At 34.3% G+C, this 19,474-nt stretch overlaps 2 protein-coding genes and 1 pseudogene across 2 annotated transcripts; 1 reads left to right on the forward strand and 2 right to left on the reverse strand.

Moving 5' to 3' along the window:
• Positions 1-2,279, forward strand: LOC125585655 (cell number regulator 8-like). The gene is made up of 3 exons (XM_048755091.1): positions 1-387; positions 1,166-1,368; positions 1,819-2,279. Exons 1-3 carry the CDS (start codon positions 120-122, stop codon positions 2,053-2,055), a joined length of 708 nt encoding a protein of 235 aa, XP_048611048.1. The 5' UTR covers positions 1-119; the 3' UTR covers positions 2,056-2,279.
• A 1,774-nt stretch (positions 2,280-4,053) lies between these two features.
• LOC106391502 (peroxidase 21) lies at positions 4,054-6,067 on the reverse strand. The gene is made up of 5 exons (XM_013832169.3): positions 5,898-6,067; positions 5,502-5,650; positions 5,197-5,385; positions 4,940-5,108; positions 4,054-4,576 (listed from the first exon to the last, which is right to left on the reverse strand). The coding sequence occupies exons 1-5, from the start codon at positions 5,974-5,976 to the stop codon at positions 4,176-4,178; spliced, it is 987 nt and encodes a 328-aa protein (XP_013687623.1). The 5' UTR covers positions 5,977-6,067; the 3' UTR covers positions 4,054-4,175.
• Positions 6,068-13,964: 7,897 nt separating this feature from the next.
• LOC111215277 lies at positions 13,965-19,462 on the reverse strand (annotated as a pseudogene).
• Positions 19,463-19,474: the final 12 nt, after the last annotated feature.

The following is a 19,474-nucleotide window of genomic DNA, read 5'->3' on the forward strand; positions in this document are numbered from 1 at the left end:
CTTTAATTATATTTTAAGTCTCTGCTTCTCTACCTTCTTTCCTCTTTGTAAGATCAAAGAGAGAGAGAGAGAGAGAGCGTTTGTTGAGAAGATCTTAGAAGGTGAATATCAATCAGAACATGGCGAAAGAAGACAACCACGAAGCTCAACGATGCGAGTGCGAGGATCATGAGGAATCGAGTCCTCTCTTGCAAGTGAACGAAAGCAACATCTGCTCAAAAGGGGACACCACCAAGACGGCGGAGGAATACGGCTGGACGGCGGATGGATTGCCGGTGAGCCAAGGGAGCGTGATCGGCGAGCCGATCGGGAGAAACCAATGGAGTTCCGGTCTTTTTTCCTGTCTCGGCCGAAACGATGAGTTCTGCAGCAGCGATCTCGAAGTTTGTGAGTCTTTATGTTCTGTCTCAATGATTAGTGTCTGAAATTTGGGATTTTTTTGTTAATGGGTTACTTGATTTGGTGGAGGATGAATTGTAAAGTTTTGATTTTGATGTGTTTCACTGTTGGTGAGTCTTGCTTGTGTTCTGTCTGACTGTCTCAATGGTTATTGTCGGAAATTTTGGTTTTTTTTTTTATTTGGTAGAGATTGAATTGGAAAGTTCTGATTTTGATGTGTTTCATGGTTTGTGAGTCTTGTGTTCTGTCTCAAATGATTATTGTCGGAAATTTGAGATTTTCCTTAATGGGTTTCTTGATTTGGTGGAGATTGAATTGGAAAGTTTTGATTTTGATGTGTTTCACGGTTGGTGAGTCTTGTGTTCTGTCTCAAATGATTATTGTCGGAAATTTGAGGTTTTCCGTAATGGGTTTCTTGATTTGGTAGAGATTGTATTAGAAAGTTCTGATTTTGATGTGTTTCACGGTTGGTGAGTCTTGTGTTCTGTCTCAAATGATTATTGTCGGAAATTTGAGATTTTCCTTAATGGGTTTCTTGATTTTGTGGAGATTGAATTGGAAAGTTCTGATTTTGATGTGTTTCACGGTTGGTGAGTCTTGTGTTCTGTCTCAAATGATTATTGTCGGAAATTTGAGGTTTTCCCTAATGGGTTTCTTGATTTGGTAGAGATTGAATTGGAAAGTTCTGATTTTGATGTGGTTCATGGTTGGTGAGGTTGGTGAAAGACTCAAATCGTTTACATCTTAATGGCTTCTTCTTTGTTAGGTCTCCTTGGAAGTGTGGCTCCATGTGTGTTGTATGGAAGCAATGCAGAGAGGCTTGGGTCTGCTCCTGGAACGTTTTCGAATCACTGCTTGACGTATTTAGGGTTGTACTTTGTTGGCAACTCTCTGTTTGGATGGAACTGCCTTGCTCCATGGTTCTCTTATTCTAGCCGCTCTGCCATTCGCCGAAGGTTTAACCTTGAGGTAATGATCGAATTATCTGATATTTAATCCGGAAAAAAACTGTTTTTATATCTGAATTATCCAAAATTATCTGAGAAACAGGAACCGAATATTAGTTAGTTCTTAACATTGTTGCCCGAACCAAAAACCGAAATAACCAAAACCGAACCAAATTTCAAATAATCAAACGGTTCCTATATCTTTAGAACCGAAAATCGAAAAAAAAAATGAACTGGAAGTGAACGCCAAGCCTAGTTGTACTCTAAGATAAGAAAAGAGTCAATCAACTCCTCTCTTTATATATCTTCTTGGTTGTGTACCACTCTCTGAGTTTTATAGGAGCCATGGAGAGACAAGTCTTGTCTCATAGGCACTCTAGTGTCTCTAGTTTTAGGCATGTGTATTACGAGAGTCTCCGTTGCATTCCATCTCGTGACCCTATCTTTTGTTTTCTTTTGGTGTAAAAAACAGGGAAGCTTTGAGGCGATGAACAGGTCGTGTGGTTGCTGCGGTAGCTGCATAGAGGATGAGATGCAAAGGGAACATATGGAGACGACTTGTGACTTTGTGACGCATGTCCTTTGCCATACATGTGCACTTTGCCAAGAAGGCCGTGAGATCCGCAGGAAGGTTCTTCACCCGGGTTTCAATGCTCAGTCCACTGTGGTTGTGCTTCCACCAAGTGAACAAACCATGGGACGTAAGTAAGTGAAAAGCTTGCGTTGAGTCATGTGTCCTAAATAACATTTGTACACACACAGGTGAACTATGATGTTGTCTCTTGCTTGCTTTTGTCGCGTGTTCTTTTCATTTTTTTTTTGGTCGTTCTTCAATGCATGCAATGATGCAAACATATGTATATCTTTATTGTTACGTGCTTGGTTTTGGATATGGTCTTGTAATATTCAATAAAGTTTCGCAACTTGTAACTCTATAAACGTGGAGGCATACCCTTTCCGGCGGAACCTTCATTGCTCATAGCTCCAAACCAAAGTCTGTGAGATCAGATGTGGTAAAGAACGGTTCGGAGATTCTAATGAAATGAAGAGATCTGTTTTTGGACCGGAGAGATTAAGACGAGTGATTGATTACATCTTCTCTATTAAAATAGAATTACCATTTTTATCTATTATTTAGAAGTTTACTATGACCATTTTATTAATCACATAATATGATTGTTGTCCAAAAAAAAAAATCACATAATATGACATAATAATTAATAAAAATATTAATAATAAATTAATTTTAACTATAGATTTGAATTTTATTTTCAGTTATAATAAAATTTGTTGAGAAAAATCTAATAAAATCCTACTAAATTTTTAAACAATTTTTATTAAATATTGCTTTAATTAATTTTGTAATTAAGTAATATAATGCTATCATCTACCACTAAAACGGGTTCAAATTTGTTAATCATGTCATATATTTTTATACAAATGAAGTTATTAACATATGTTAAAAATTTTATACAGCTATATATTTTCAAAAATTATATGTTGAAGAATATTTTTTATTTGATTATTTCAAATCATGAAAACTCGAAAACGTAATAAAAAAAGAAAAAATGAATAAAACAAACCCCTATATTAATAAAGTAATAAGAAACCTAAAAAATAAAATTAAAGAGTTATAAAATACATAACACTAAGATATAAATTGTATATTTAAATTTATATAATAATATCAAAATTAAATATTTATTAAATGAAAATATATCCGCACAATGTGCGGATTAAACTCTAGTTTAATTTATAAGACTTTTTATATCGCAACTTTGCGAGTCTTTAATTGTTGCACTAGAGATCCATTGTAATCATTGTGGTTAATTTGACTCCTTGAGTTTCTTAGTGTACATGTGATATGATTTCTTTAGATTTGGTTTTAATATACATTTTGTGATAAAAGGGTCAAGATCTATAGCTTAATACTATAATTAATGTTAATTAGTACATTTGACATTTTCTTATAGAAATGATTAAATAGGTCTATTGATTAGACGCCAAACAAGACTGGCCAAATTAATCGCTGATAATTCAAAAGAAACCAGACGAATTATCAAAAGATCTTCTAATAATGAAAGGATTTGTACAAAGAGTCAAAAGGAGACACATGGATAAGTGCCCAACTCGTCTGGCATGGCACCTCACTACTAAGCAATCACGATTCGGCTTGTGGAGTCAACGAGCTTATGACATTAGCTAGTTAATTTCCCCCAAGTTGACATCTACTTATTAAACACAATTTATTTATGTCTTTTTATACAATTCTAGATCTCATCATATATTTTTGATATGCGATTTCTAGTTGTTTATTGTAGACGACTGATCTTTGTTTTCTCTTACTCTCTAATCTGAATCTCATTGCATGGTCGGCAACATTTTTTACTTGGATCATTTTACCATCAATAATCGAATTATGATATCATGTTAATAAGTTTTAAAAAATTTAATGTATAATTTAACTTATGTCCCTTATACACTACCTGTTATTCCATCACATTTTTGATTTTGAATTTGTAAGAAGTTTATATTTGTGTATCATATATAAGTTTATGGTCTTGAATCTAATAGTTTTTGGTACTGTTAGTACTAAAATCATTGACGAATGTACCAAAAAATGTGACAAGATATATAAAAGTCCCATCAAATAAATTTGGATTGGTAGTTGTTTCGAAGTCACTCCCTAATGTACCAAGAACATATCTTAATCCATCCCAGTTTTTGTATCTCTTCTTATTGACTCCAAACCATTAACACACACACGCACATACATACATATGATATATGATATATATGGTTATTATCTTTCATAGCAAACATAATCAGTTAGTTCACATAACGACAATCCTTCCTAATCTCTCCTTGGTCACCGGTGAGAGGATTGGTCTCGGACAAGAGCCTGATAGCGCGTGAAAATTGCTCATGGAAGTAACCATTGTCCGCAGCCATCTTCGCCACAAAGGGTGCGGTCCTCGGATCCGTGGCTATCTCATCATCGATGACAAGGAGTCCTTTATGAGCCATGATGTTTTTGTAATACATATTGTCCACAACCATCGGTGTCTCAGGGTCGTTGCGGGAGTATAAGACCTCTTTTGGGTTCGGATTTGGAGTAGGGCAACGTTTTTTCAAGTAAAGGGCGTACGTAGGGTCGAGAGTCGGGTCAATCGTTGGGTATAGCCGGTGCACTAGGTTAACGCAGTGGACTCTACCCACTGAGTGTGCACCTACGGTAATAAAAATTGACCGATCAATAACAATGACAGTTATATATCTTTATTATCTTAACTAGTAAATAAACTTTCCAAAAAAAAAATATTATATGTATTATTTAAGTATATGGTTGATAAAACTATTTTATTTTGATTTTATCAGAAAATGAACCAAAAATACCCAAATTATCTTCTATTGAACCACCGGACCGTATAAAATTTGGTTTAATTAACGGTGTAAAACGCACATCTATCCTAAAATCTTGAACAAATTCAAAAACCAAAATGTCCATCCTGGTTAGTGTTACCGTGCTGGCTCAAATCTATTGACCTATGCATTTAAAAGATAGTTTCTACTCAGATTTATAACTCAGGTACCTAAGAGAGCAACGGTGGCTTCAACATCGATGCGGATGGAGTTAAAGTTTGAGAGAACAGACGAGAGAGAGTCATTGTGGTTAGGAACTAGAGCCTCAACATCTCTCAAGTAGCTCCCTCTACTGTCTCTCCTTCCTGTCTTTATCATATCTATCTTTGGCCCTTTCAACTATTCATTTCACCAACCAAAAAAAAAACATCTTAATAAAAATATAATTCCAAACTAATTAAATTAACCTTACAATGCATATACTTACCATGACAATACCATCTCTAGCAGAGAGAGCAACAATATCAGCGCAAGAGACTGTTCCAGGACATTCTTTCTCGAGTGCATCTTTGATAGTCTTGATATACTTAAAGTTTCTCATACCAAAACTCCTTGTTGACTTTTGCTCTGATTCCACACCTCTTGCTGTCTCTAGTAGCAGTGACGCATCACACGACTACAAAAAAAATACCCATGAACATAAATATTCACGATGACTTTTTGGTAATCATGTTTTTAAAAAATATTCACGATGATGATGATGCCATGTGATTATAGAGTAAATGTAATTACCTTGACGACGCAGTCATGGAAGAGATTACGGAGCCAAGATACGGCTGTGTTGCCGTGTTTGTAGTACAGCGTCTCCACTTGTTGTCTGATTATCTCTTCCGCTCTCGGACAACTCTCTCTGTAATAATTCATCTTCAGTTCCGCATTTCCTACAGTTTAGTTAATCTTTAGATTCGATTTAAAAAAAAGTTAATCTTTAGATTATTCGCTTTATTTACGTATGAGTGATTACTAGCCATTTTATAATATAATATTTGTTGAATTTTTACGGTGGAAATTAGTTTACTAAAAAAAACCGTAGTTATTTTGGTTTCAGCTAGCAAAAATTAGAAATATATTCTCGAGACATGGATACACGTGGCATAATGTGATAAGAGAAAAGGGAATATAAATTACCGATATGAAAGATGGAAAATAACTGTAATAACAGGCAAAAGAAAGCCAAAAAGCAGAAGGGCATCTTCACAATGGCCATCTTTTTCTCTCCTATCTTTTTGTACTTTGTTGATTGGTGTGTCTCTTTATGTGTCCAATGTAGGGTTATATAGAGATTCAAGAGACTTGAGAAACTCTCTTTAATCGTGTAATACTATATAATTAAGTATTTTTATTTCTTATAGTCATAGTGGTTGCCCATGTTAATTATTCTTTTTTGAAATTATCAGGGGATTTCTTATTCTAGACGAATATTAATATTGAAGTTTGTAACCACTAGCTATATATCTGAACTCAATAGTTGTTGAACATGTGAATTCAGTGAGACGAGTTTTCCTATTCTATCCGATGATAATACAAAATTAAATTAGTTCGGCTTTTCACTTCTTTTCACTTTTAATTAGCCTTCCTCATACATGTTTCATGTTCACAAGATACAAAAGGAGGAGATCTGTAATATAAATTACGCTCTAACTTGTAACTAATTGATTGGATTGGATTCGAATAAATAAAATCAAAATGTAAATGCTTGCGATGAATATGTATATTACACATCAACTTCAAGATGACCGACTCAATTAACTCCCAATCATGCTAATCTATAGGTATTCAATATATAGCATACAATATTAAATACGGTTTCACTTATATGAGTTCATTCACTAATATATGAGTAAATTATTATTACCCGACTGCTGCATAAATTTTATACCACCGATTTAGTTTATAGATTCTAACAGACCTACTGACATGTTATATTATTCCATTTGAAATATCGTTACCAGTCTGGATTCTTTGGCTGACTTAAAAAAAATATTTTGCTTCAATTGTGTAACAAATGTAGAAGGATATTATAGACTAGTCATAAATATGTATATATGCATGGCCCATTGTTATACATTTTGGGAAAATTATTGAATATATATTATATAAAATCATCTGATGGTAGCCACAATTTTTTTGTTTAAATTATCTGTAACATGATTACCGTGTATAGCGGGTTTGCGTCATTTCGGACATGCGCTTGATGCAAAATCAATACGACTGTGGATGTTAAAATGGATATATTGACTTCACTAAATGTTAATATCATCATCAGCCACTTATCCTTCGGCCACTTAGTCACTTGTGATATTTTTAACACAACACATTGGGTGAATTCGTATTATACGCATTTAATGTGGCACCAAGAGTTAATTCAGACCCATTCATAGCTAAGCAGTTTATAATAGGTTGCCGCTATTTCAACGTATCATTCATCAAAATTTGATGTATCTATTTTAGTAGAAAACGAAAGATGTTTCATTTTATTTGGTGTAATAAATCTTTAATGCTCTTGAATACTGCTTAATACCGTCAGAACTCAGAACATTAACTTTAGTTTTAAATTATAATGCAATTACTAAAACACTGCAAATTTATTTCATTATACAATATACAAAAAATGATCATGTATACTCTCTCTCTTTTCACAATGATAAATTCCCATTTTTGTTTTTAAAGAATTTTAAGGTTTTAATACATATTCCCTCAGTTTCGTAAAGAATGCCACTTTGACATTTTCACACAAATTAAAAAAATGATTAAAATACATTAAAGTTCTTATTAGTTACACTTAATATGAAACAGAAAGAGTATTTATTAGTACTTGTTACAAATTGCATATATCAAAATATTTATGGGACATTTGCTAAAACCAACCCAAATATTCAAGTCAAATGTAAAAGTGTACCCCACTTTCAGTCAAATGCAAAACCAACCTAAAGGAGTAGTAAAAGTACTATTTCACCCTTATGACCAAACAAAAAACATAAATGTATTTTACGTTTCTATCCTTTGGAAGTCTACACGTAATAAAAGAAGTCTACATATATATAGACTTCCTACGAAGTCTACTTTATAGACTTGTTTTGTAGTCTACACTCTAATTTGGTCTACTAATTTAATTTTGAAAATGTATAAAAATAATTATTGTGATATTTTTAATTAATCATCAATATAATGGAAAATATGAAGTAAATAAATTAAAATTTCATATAATCGAACAATTTTGAAGAATATATACTAATTTGGTTATCATGTGCTAGACTATGTTCATAGTTTAGAAACAAAAGGTTCTAACATGTTATGTCTTTTAGTAGTTGATTTCATAGGGTTAGATTTTAGATTTTGTTTTTTTTTTTGTTTTATTAACTTAAATCTGCATATTAATGTTTAGTAGTTTATATTTTGTATAAATGAGACTTTTTGATTATCAAGCAAAACATTTAGGGTTTGATATTTGTGGTTTAGGGTTTCGTAGACCTACAATAAAGTCTATTTATCTGAAGACGTCTTTTTCAGTCTATATTTTTCAATTTGTTTTACAAAAAATCATTATATTTAAACTAAGTTAAGTTCCTTAAGAATAAAAAAGTGAAATCATATACTATAACTATTAAAAAATAAAGAAATAAATTTAATAAATCATATATTAAAATTATTAAAATAATAAAGAATAAACAACAATAATTAAATTATTATAGTAGACTTCCAAAAAGGTCTACTATGTTATAGTAAGATCTACTCCAAAATTTTAATTTTAGTAGACTTCAAACGAAGTCTACAGTATCGTAAATTTTAACCTAGTTACATTTTTGTCTCCCTATATAAACAAAATTTATTCAATCTCTCTCTAAAGTGGCTGCACAAGTTCTTAAAACTCTCTCCCTTCTCTCTAAAACTTTCTCTCTTCTCTCTAAAATTCTCTCAATTGTTTCTAAATCTCTCTCATTATCTTCTTTCTCTCTAAAATTTTCTCAAGTCTTTCTCACAATATTATCTTGTCATTTTAGATATTATGATTCATGGTTTTCATCTTCTCCTTTAAAAAATGTAAGTTTTAGATCTATAGATTTTAAATGTGTATTTTATGTTTATTTCTCACAATATTATCTTTTTTTGGTAGGTATTATCACTCATGGATTTCATCATCTCCTCTAAAAATGTAAGTTTTAGATTAATAGATTTTAAATATGTATTTACATGTTTATATTCAAATAAATTTATAGATCAAGCTCTCTACATTAATTTGCTACTAGTTTACCTTATAAATTATATTATGTAAAGTATTTTCAGATTTAAAATTATTTTCACATTTCAAAATATATAGATTTTTTCAGATCTGAAAATTATCAGACAGTGTAGACTTCTAAAGAAGTTTACTAAAGCTTGCAGACTTCATATGAAGTTTACTAAACCATAAAGTTTAAGCAGACTTCATTGGAAGTCTACAAAAATATGACTTTAATTTTTTTCTATGTTTTTTAATAATTTTATCTTATTTTGCAGGTATTTTCTTCCATAGTTATTCTCTTCTCCTCCTAGAAATGTAAGGTTTACATCTATAGATTTAAAATATGTGTTCTAGTATTTATATTCAAATAAAGTTACATATTAAAATTCATATTAATATGTCTTTAATTTATAACTATTTTGTCTATTAAATCATATTTTTAAAAGTTTTTTAGATTTAAACTTATTTCATATTTTTAATGTATTATTTTTCAGATCTATTTTTTTGATAGAGTAGACTTCATTTGAAATCTACTTAAAACTTACGGCTGGTAGACTTCAAATGAAGTCTACTAGCCTTGAATTTTAAGCAAATTTCATTAGAAGTTTACTCAAATATGATTTTAATTTTTATCTTATTTTTTAAAATTTTATTTTATTTTGCAGGTATTCTCTTCCAATATTTTCAAATCATCTTCCCAAAAATGTAAGCTTTCCATATATTCATTATAAGATATTTTGTGTTTATAATGAACTAAATTTATAGATTCATACATTATCTTTTTGCTTTGTTACAAGGATGACAAAAAACCATTTTTGAAATATTTTCCAGAACAAAGTATTTTCAAATTTTCTAAATGCACACTTTTAAATATGAAAATTTTCCATTAGTGTAGACTTCAACTAAAGTCTACTAAACAATAACTTTACGTAGACTTAATAAAAAGTCTACTAAAATATGATTTTATTTTTTATCTTATGTTTTTCTCATAACTCTATCTTATTTGGCAGGTACTTTTTCCAAGACTTTATTTGAAGCATCAAGATTATGAAAAATCAAACATACTCAAGAATACTTTTTAATATATTGCTCTGTAATAACTTTCATAATAAAATATTAATTTTTAAATAATTTTTTAATGCATAATCTATAAACATTGTATTCATTTTTAGTTGTTTTCACTTGTATGATATTATTAATTTTTTGTTAGATATCAATTTTTTCACAAGATCTAACCAACCAAACAAGTAAAACCACCATAAGCTAAAATAATAACTAACACACATGTGAGAAGAAGAAAATCTATACAAAATTTTCCCAAAAATTTTCAAGAATAATACTAATCAAAACAATTTGCAATAAGTATCAAGTGTATAATTATAACACATTAAATTGTGAAATTCATCCAAGACCATTAAAATTTTACTAACATACACTGTAAAATAATTAAATCATGAAAAAATATGATGAATAATACACAAATACACTTTTAATAGAATTTACGACGTAGACTTCAACTGCAGTCTACATTTGTAGATTTACAAAAACGTCTACACTTATTATTTAACATATAGTCAATCCAATTTTTTTAGTGTATTGGCGCAGGCTTGATACACAAAGGCGTACAAAGTGTGTCTTAGATAACTCGATCAAGTTCCGTACTTGTCGATTATTCGTGACAGGCATAAGAGGAGTATATTCCTATTCGGAGTCATTTGTTTTAAATGATGTTTGGTAAGGAATAGGTTAGCACCATCTTCTCAATTTTGTTGTCCAGATCATAATCTTCTTGTGTCATTTCAAGAAGTTTACCATGTGTACAGCCATCATGCACAAGGAACATTCTTCAACCTTTCCGATTCTTCATCTTTTTCGAATATTTTGTCACCCAAAATGTCTTTGGCCCATACTTCACACTCGCTCTAAGTTTTCAACCACATCCTTGAACACGACACTTAGCCACATACAGAGTTTTTGTTGTCTTATATGCTGAAAATGTAAAATTATATTCCACAGTCACCGACTTCAGCTTTGAAACAAGCTCAGCCTTACTAGCAAAACTATAAACGAAGACTTAGAAATACGTCTACAATTATTAGCTAACAACATTGTCAAATCAAATGAATTATACCTTCATAATTATAAAAAAAAATTATTTTCAAAATCACTCAAACCCATTAGGATTAACTAACACACACTGTCAAACAAAAAAACTAGAAAAAATTTAATGAATAATACACAAATTCACATTTTTATAGATTTTTCTATGAAGACTTAATATTTAGTCTCTGAAGATGTTGACGTTCTTTTCAGTTTACAGACGTAGACTGTCAAATAGGTCTACTCTTTGGGTTGGTTTTTGCAATTGACCATTTTACGGGTTGCTTTCTATAGTTGAATAAAAGTTGTAATTTTGTACATGTAGACTTTCATTTCAGTCTACAATTTAAAAAGGTTACTTTTTGCAATTGACCAGAATTCATCCAAGATTTGACTTTCAGAACTAGACTTCATATGCAGTCTACATGTTTGAATTTTTTTGAAAGAGGTTAGTTTTGCAATTGACCAAGTTTGACTTCAAATCAGTAGATTAAAATGAACGTCTACGGGTGTGTAGACTTCTTGTGAAGTCTACTCTCAAATCCGACGGGTTGGTTTTGCATTTGACCAAAATAAAAAAGTAGACTTTATACGCAGTCTACATTTTTTTTTTAAGATAAGAAGACTGCATATGAAGTCTACAATTTAATAAATTTTTGATTGCTTTTTAAACTTTTTGGTCAAACACAAAACTAACCTATTCCACGAAGTCAAAGTTTTGGTCAAATGCAAAACTGACCTTTTATAGACTTTGTTGGCAGTCTACATTTTGTAGACTTCCGTTGAAGTCTATTTTGAAAAGTCAAAAGTTCGGTCAAATGAAAAACTAACCTCTTTTAGGTAGACGTCTTAGTAAGTCTACCGAAAGTTTTATTTTTGTTGTCAAAGGTAAAGACGGAGACTACTGGGGAAGTCTGCGTTAGAAAAAAAATTTGTCTGCTCAATTGCAAAACTAACCCGTGCGTTGACAAATAGACTGCATCGTAAGTCTCCACGGAGGCGTAGACATACAAAACAGTCTACCGTCGCGACACAGATCTGAAAAAGAACGAAAACCATGTAAATAGTTACATTTTTCATGTGTAAAGCTTGTTTCCAACCTTTTCAACCGTCCAAACTCCAAATATGAGCAAAAAGAAGCATCTTTAACGATTCACTAATGAAGAAACTCGAAAATATGAAGTTTGTGATTATGAAAATGATAGTTATGAGAGTTTTTTAGATGGAAATGTAGAGGAGATGAGAGAAAATGAAGTTTTTTGGGTTATAATGAGAAAAAAAGTGGTTGAAAATTGAATTCTAGAGCTTTAGAGCTCAAAAATGGTGGTTCATGGTGGTTGGAAAAATTGATGATGATGGCATTTTTGTAAATAAGAAGAAATGGTTAGGGTGTATTTGATTTTTTGTTAATTTCGAAATTAATAAAAAAATAAATAAAAATGGCAATTTTGTGAATAATTCAAAAACATAAGGATAGTATGAAAATTTTATTGATGAATAGTATGGACAAAAAAAAAAGGGTTGGTTTTGGATTTGACTTGAAAATATGGGTTGGTTTTGAAAAACACCCAATATTTATTAATAATAAATACATTTTTATTTTTATTAGTTTAAATTTATGTAAAATTGTAAAAAAATTATAATTGATCACTAAACATTAATTAATATGTGTGAAAAATGAAAATTTAAAAAAAATGTGAAACAGAAAGACTATCACATAATTTAATAAATGTAAAAACTACAAGAATTTAAGTTAATAATATATTTACGTCAATAATACTTATGTTTCGGGTTGATATCTTAATTCGTTTTGTAATAATAGCACTTTTAAATCAATTTGGTTATAGATTTTAAAATAAATTATACTCATACTTGGAAGCAAATTAAAAAAAAGGTTATAAGATTGCTTGGTGTATGAATAATTGAAAACCATTTTTTGTTTTTGACAACAATTGAAAGCCATTAAGTTTGAACTTTTTAGGCACTTGCTTAATCGCACGCGCATTTGAAAACCACCAAATAAAATCAACCCCACTTTCTTAATATTATTGTGACTGATGACGGCTGTAACATTCTGGTCTTGACCGTCCAGTCCATTCACTTGAACACGCACATAATGCTTTGTTGCCGATTCACTTATTTTCATTAAAACTCATCATGTAAATGATTTCCCCTCCTTTTTCCTTTACATCTAAAAGTCTATGTAGTTTTTCTAGATGCTTATGAGTTACGCAAAACGATCCTCTCCCACACAAAAAAACAATAATATTAATATATGTTTTAATGTCCAAGTGTTTGATTAGTGCTGCAGTTTGTAAATATGAAATAAAACTAATCAGCTTAATTTTCTGTTTAAACAAGAAGTTTTGTATAGAAAGACGACTTGGATTATATTTTTGTAAGAATTCTGAATTCCTGTCGTTTCATTCCATAACAATATGTGTTAATATGTTCGTGTATTATTGACTTGTTGCTTTATAGTTATTTATTTATTCCCAAGTCAGATTATATTCGTTCGGAAAATGAACGTGACTCGTATATGAGTTGACCTTATGAATATTGTCTAAGGCCTTATCCATTAGATTAAAAGTTCATTATACCCTTATTATTTGTATTTAGTTTGATTATCTCCAAGGCTACATTATGAGCTGTTAGCTAGTATCCTAAGTTATGAATAGCTCCAGAAAGGCCTTATCCTAAGCTATATGAACATTGTGAGCTAAGCTGAACACTTGCTTAGATGTAACTTGATCTTGTATGTTTTCTCTAAAAGACCAATAGCCATCTTGTATGCTTAGTTGAATTTGTATTAGGATCTCTTAGTTGTAAGAGATCATATGTTCATCAAATGGTTCTATCACTACCATAAGTTCTTTTTTTTTTTGAATATATGTTAAATTTATTCAAAGAAAACTGCTTTGTTTACAACAAGTGCATCTGTTTTTTGAGAAAGCTAAACCTTAGTTACAACCCAACTCTGCTACCTTGTGGCAAGCCACAAAGTTAACGCTCCCGTATACTTCAAATCTCCTATTTGTCGCAATGAGAGACATCTGTTCCTGACTTGTCTATCAATTAACTTCACCAGGGAACCAACCAACAAAGGTGTGCCACCATGCCGTCTTTCATTCCTCTCCCGCCACAGAAAAGAAACAGTTACTTGCAAGGTGTATCGAGTGAGGAACCTCTCCAGCAAACCTCCATTTGTATCCATAACCATCACCATCAGCTCCGACCACAAAGTTGTGAACGAGGACTGCAGCAGGCCTTGCATCAGTTTCGACCAGACTTCTGCCGAGTAGCTACACTCAAAAAAAGATGATCTCTTGATTCCATCACATTTTGACAGAGAACACATGACGGATTAGCTCCCACATTCCAAGCCAGCATGCGATCGCCAGTTGCCAATCTGTTTTGAATTGCTAACCAATGAAGGAAAGCATATTTTGGAATATGATGTTTAAACCAGATGCTCTTCCACCAGTGAACCAGAGGATCTTCTTTTCGAATAAGTTCCCATGTTTGCTTTGTATTGAAAACAGCTTTATATTTTCCTTCGCTCTGTTTCCAAAGTGCTATATCTGCATCTCCAGTGAGCCTCAACCTCTGATCCTCACAGATTTTTTCCACTTCATTGAACACATCAACCCTATGTCTTCTCCGCCGCCGGTTACTCAGAGCCACATCCACAGATGTAGACAATGGTATTCCCATATCAGTACTACCGTGTGGACCAAACAAGTCATAAAGCCTTCCCATACTAGACCAGGAGTCAAACCAAAAAGAAGTATTATGTCCATCACCCACGTGCATCTTATGAAAGCCCTTTGCCTTGTCCCGAAGCTTTACCAACTTGCGCCACATCCAAGAACCTTTTGTAGTAGTTTCTTTAATAGACCAAAACGAGCAGTTCTTGAACAGATTCTGCTTAGTCCACTGCGCCCACAAGGAAGCTTGAGAGGATATTGTCCGCCAAATGAGTTTCAGGCAGCAGACTTGATTAATTTCTTTCAGAGGCCGGAGACCTAGTCCACCATCACACTTCCTCCTGCATACTATTTCCCAAGAAACTTTAGCTTTCTTAGTGTTCAAAGTAGGCCCCGACCAAAGAAAAGCAGCACACATGCTGTTAATCTCTTTGATACACGCTCCCGGTAAGATAAAACCTGCCATCCAAAAGTTCACAATACTGAAAAGGACAGACCGGATCAACTCTAACCTTCCAGCCATCGATAAGAAGCGATTCGTCCAGTGGGTAATGCGGTTTCTTATCTTGTCGATGAGAATACCATAATCATCTTTTCCCATCCTTTTTGTGAGCAGCGGTAGTCCGAGATAACGGACTGGTAATTTCTCAGATGCAAAATCAAACCTTTGCTCCAGTAGGCCTGTTTCTGCTTCAGACAACCCCGCGTAATAAATGGTAGTCTTCTCCATGCTGATTTTGAGACCCGAGATCTTCCCAAAAAAATTAAATACGTCCACAATGCTCTCAATGGACCTGACTCTACCATCAGTGAAAACCATTATATCATCAGCAAAGCTCAAGTGAGTTAGCCCCAGGTTCTTGCATTTGGGATGATACCCCATGTTACTGTCATTTGCCGATTTGTCTAGCAACTTCGATAGAACATTCATACAGATTACAAAGAGGTAAGGAGACAGTGCACATCCTTGTCTCAGACCTCTTGCACTTTGGAAGTAACCAGCAAGTTCACCGTTGACTTGGACAGAGAATGATGCCGTTGAGATACAAAGAGAAATCCAATGGATGAACATTGGAGGAAAGTCCATAGCTTCTAAAGTTTTGACAAGAAAGCTCCATTGCACTGTATCGAAAGCTTTAGAGATGTCAATCTTTAAAGCACATCTAGAGGAGATCGTGTCTTTGTGATAGTCTTTCACCAGCTCGGTAGCAAGGAGGAGATTCTCAATAAGAAGACGGCCTTTCACGAATGCAGATTGATTCAGAGCAATGAAGTCCGGCAGAGTGATCTTCAGTCTGTTGGCTAGTATTTTGGAAATGACTTTGTATAAAACATTGCACAATGATATTGGTCGATAGTCCTTCATCTCGAGAGCCATTGTTTTCTTCGGTATCAAGGCTAGAATTGTTGTGTTCACTCCTTTTGGCAAGAAACCTTTCGCAAAGAAAGACTGGACTGAAATAATGAATTCTTGCCCTATAATAGACCATGCTGCTTTGAAGAACTCAACTGTATATCCATCTGGCCCTGGAGATTTATCACTCGGCATACTAAACAGTACTTTGGTGATTTCTTCCGCTGTTACCTCTTTTGTAAGATCATGTTGATCAGTCACTGAGCATCTGTAGGGTAAAATCTCACGCAACTTACACACATCTATACCCTCAAAATCAGTTGGCTGGTGCTGGAGGAACTCTTTAAAAAAACCCACAGCTTCTTCTTTTATTTCATCAGGTTGCTTGACAGTACGGCCATCTCTACACTTTACTTCCTTGATTGAGTTATTTATTTCTCTTACAACGGCAGCCCGATGAAAAACTTTATTGTTTTTGTCCCCAACCTTCAGCCAATGCAATTTGGATTTTTGTTTGAGAAATCCCTCTTCCAATCTAGCAACAAGCTCCCAGCGTGCATATGCACTGTTCTCCCTATCCAAATTTCCTTGTGTTGGATTTCGAATAGTCTCCTCTTGGTACGTACACAAATTCTCATAGGCCTCCTTGGCTTTCATAAAGAGATTCCCCATTCTTTCCTTTGCAAGCACTCTGATTTTTGGTTTTAGAGCTTTTAACTTCTTAGAGAAGCGATATAGCGAAGAAGTTGACAGGAAAATAGGCTCGGTGGACTGCCAGTGATCCTCCACCAGTGGCTTAAAACCTTCGAGCTCTGCAACTGCATTGACAAACTTGAACGGCCTTTTTGGTCTATTCAGTACTGAGCTAAGAAGAAACCTGCAGCGTAGGTGATCCGAGCAGCCTCCAGCCTCAAAAACACTATAAGACTGAGGATATAAACCAAGCCAATGATCGTTTATCAGAACTCGGTCGAGTTTCTTTGATATAAGACCTTCCTCTCTTTTATTTGTCCATGTATACTGAGGGCCATGACCAGCTAGATCCAGCAGGTTGCAGTGGTGCGTTGCATCCTGAAAATCTCTCATTCCTTGCGATACTGTGTTTCTCCTCCCATACATCGAGTGTTCTTCCGCGTCTAGAATCTCATTAAAATCTCCATTTATTATCCAAGCCTTCCGACGAATAATCGGTGAATCCTGATGAGCTTTCAGATCATTCCATAGCTCTCTCCTCTCCAATTCAGTGTTGTGAGCATACACACATGTGTAGAAAAATTCTTCTGCATCTTCACCAATAGCAACTGAGACTGTGATCATTTGATCAGTCTTGTAGAAAGGTGTAACTCTTACTTCCGGTCCCCACACTAGCCATATTCGGCCAAGTGGATTAAATTCATAATTGGACATCAGATTCCAATCTTTAAAGACTGAACTGAAAATCCTCTGACTTCTTCCTTCCTTTACCCGCGTTTCCAACAACGCTCCGAACATAAATCCTTGATCCTGAACCCACTTCTTCACTACAGAATGTTTGATTGACTTATTGAAACCTCGAACATTCCAGAAGAACCCCGACATATTATTTCTTCTTGTGGGTACGTTTTTTACCTGCAACACTAGGAAGACCTTCCTTCGTGCTTAAGGCAGCTAGCTTTTTTGATGATTTGATGTAGGTTCTTGATAAACGAGGGATATTTGCTCGAAATGGGCGTTCACCTCTCTCTGCTTTCCCTGCGTTCTCTATGTTAGTGTTTTGAAGTTCGTCAGTCCCAATTTCCTCCTCTGAAACTTCACCTGAGACCTCCGCCGAAACTTCCTCAGAGGGCTCCACTGATGCCTCTTTCGAGACCTCTTCTGGTACCTCCAAGATTTCACCTTCTTCTCTTTCCCTATAATTTGAACCATTCTGCTCCCCTGTTTCATCATTTAAAACATGTCTCCTCTCTGTTTCGTCTTTTTCCCCAAGTTCATCATTGGGTCCTTCCTCCAACAGCACTGCGTAGCGGGATGGCGAGACCACAGTGATGTGTTCTACTACTTGTTTGGTTCCTTGCCGACTTTGCTTTGATGGAGAAACATCTTTCCAGGTCCCCTCAGTATCAACTGGAGGGAATTGAGCATATGTAGTCTCAGCTGCGGCACATGTTTTATTTGAGGTTATGATAACCGCATCCCGAGCTTCTTGAGTGTTATTCACATTCAAAGAAACTACCTCTTCTGCTACTCTAGTCCCCGTCTTTCCTTTTACCACTTCTGACACCGTGGTGCCTTGTACATTCTCCCTTGTAATTTCCTCTGTCTCACTCCTAGCAGGTGCAACATTCTTGTCAACTTTTTCAGGGACATCTTGCCTTGATAGTAGTTTGACCTTTGACTTACAAGCCTTATGTGTATGTCCCCATTTAGTACAGATACTACATTTATCAGGAAGCCAGGGGTAGATGAAATCCACCTCTGCGTCAACACCTAACTTTGATTTGAATCGATGAGATTTAGGCAACTCCTTAGTCATGTCAGCTTCCACAAACACCTTTGCTTCTTCAAAACTTGTGCAGAGTATAGTATCTGGGTGCAATCTCTTTGGTTTACCAACCGCACTAGCAATGAAACCCAATCCCTTCCATGAGAACATTCGATGAGGAACATTCTTCATTGTAATCCACATTGGTACTACTTTGATCTCCTCTTCCTCTTCTTCTTCAACTACCGGAGACCACTTTGAGAGGACCATTGGAATATTAGCAATGTTCCACATTCCTCTACGTAGAATTCTCTTCCTTGTAGCCATATCCTTGATCCGGAATTTGACTGTAACTTCATTAACTGGAAATACATCAATCTTGATAGATGCATCCCCCAAAGGCCAAATCTTATTCACAATGATATGAATCTTTGCAACGTGTGGGGCAGGAGCAAGAAACCTCCCTTCCAATAGGTCATCCCAGAGCGGTACCATATCCTGTATCACCTCATCTGGCACGTTCACAACTTCTTTTCCCCCCACCATCTCCATGTCTAAAACATGCTCAGAGAGAGATGGTCCACTTTTCACCACTTTAGCATACGACAGATTTTTTCCTTGAACGTTGGACACGTCTGTCACCGGCGTCGCCGATGTTTCCGACTCCTCCGAAGCCATGACGGCCGTCGGAAACCCTACCTTGCAGCAAACTCTCCAAAAACCCTAATCGCCAAAAAAATCACCCTCTTGCTGACGTCCCACTACCATAAGTTCTCTGTAAGGTCTCTGTAAGGCCTTGTTGTTCTTCTCGCTCTGCTTTCTGCAGCCTCGTTAGTTTCCACAGGAGGCTTATGTTCTTTG

Source organism: Brassica napus, chromosome C4 (assembly GCF_020379485.1).
Source record: "Brassica napus cultivar Da-Ae chromosome C4, Da-Ae, whole genome shotgun sequence".
Lineage (NCBI taxonomy): Eukaryota > Viridiplantae > Streptophyta > Magnoliopsida > Brassicales > Brassicaceae > Brassica > Brassica napus.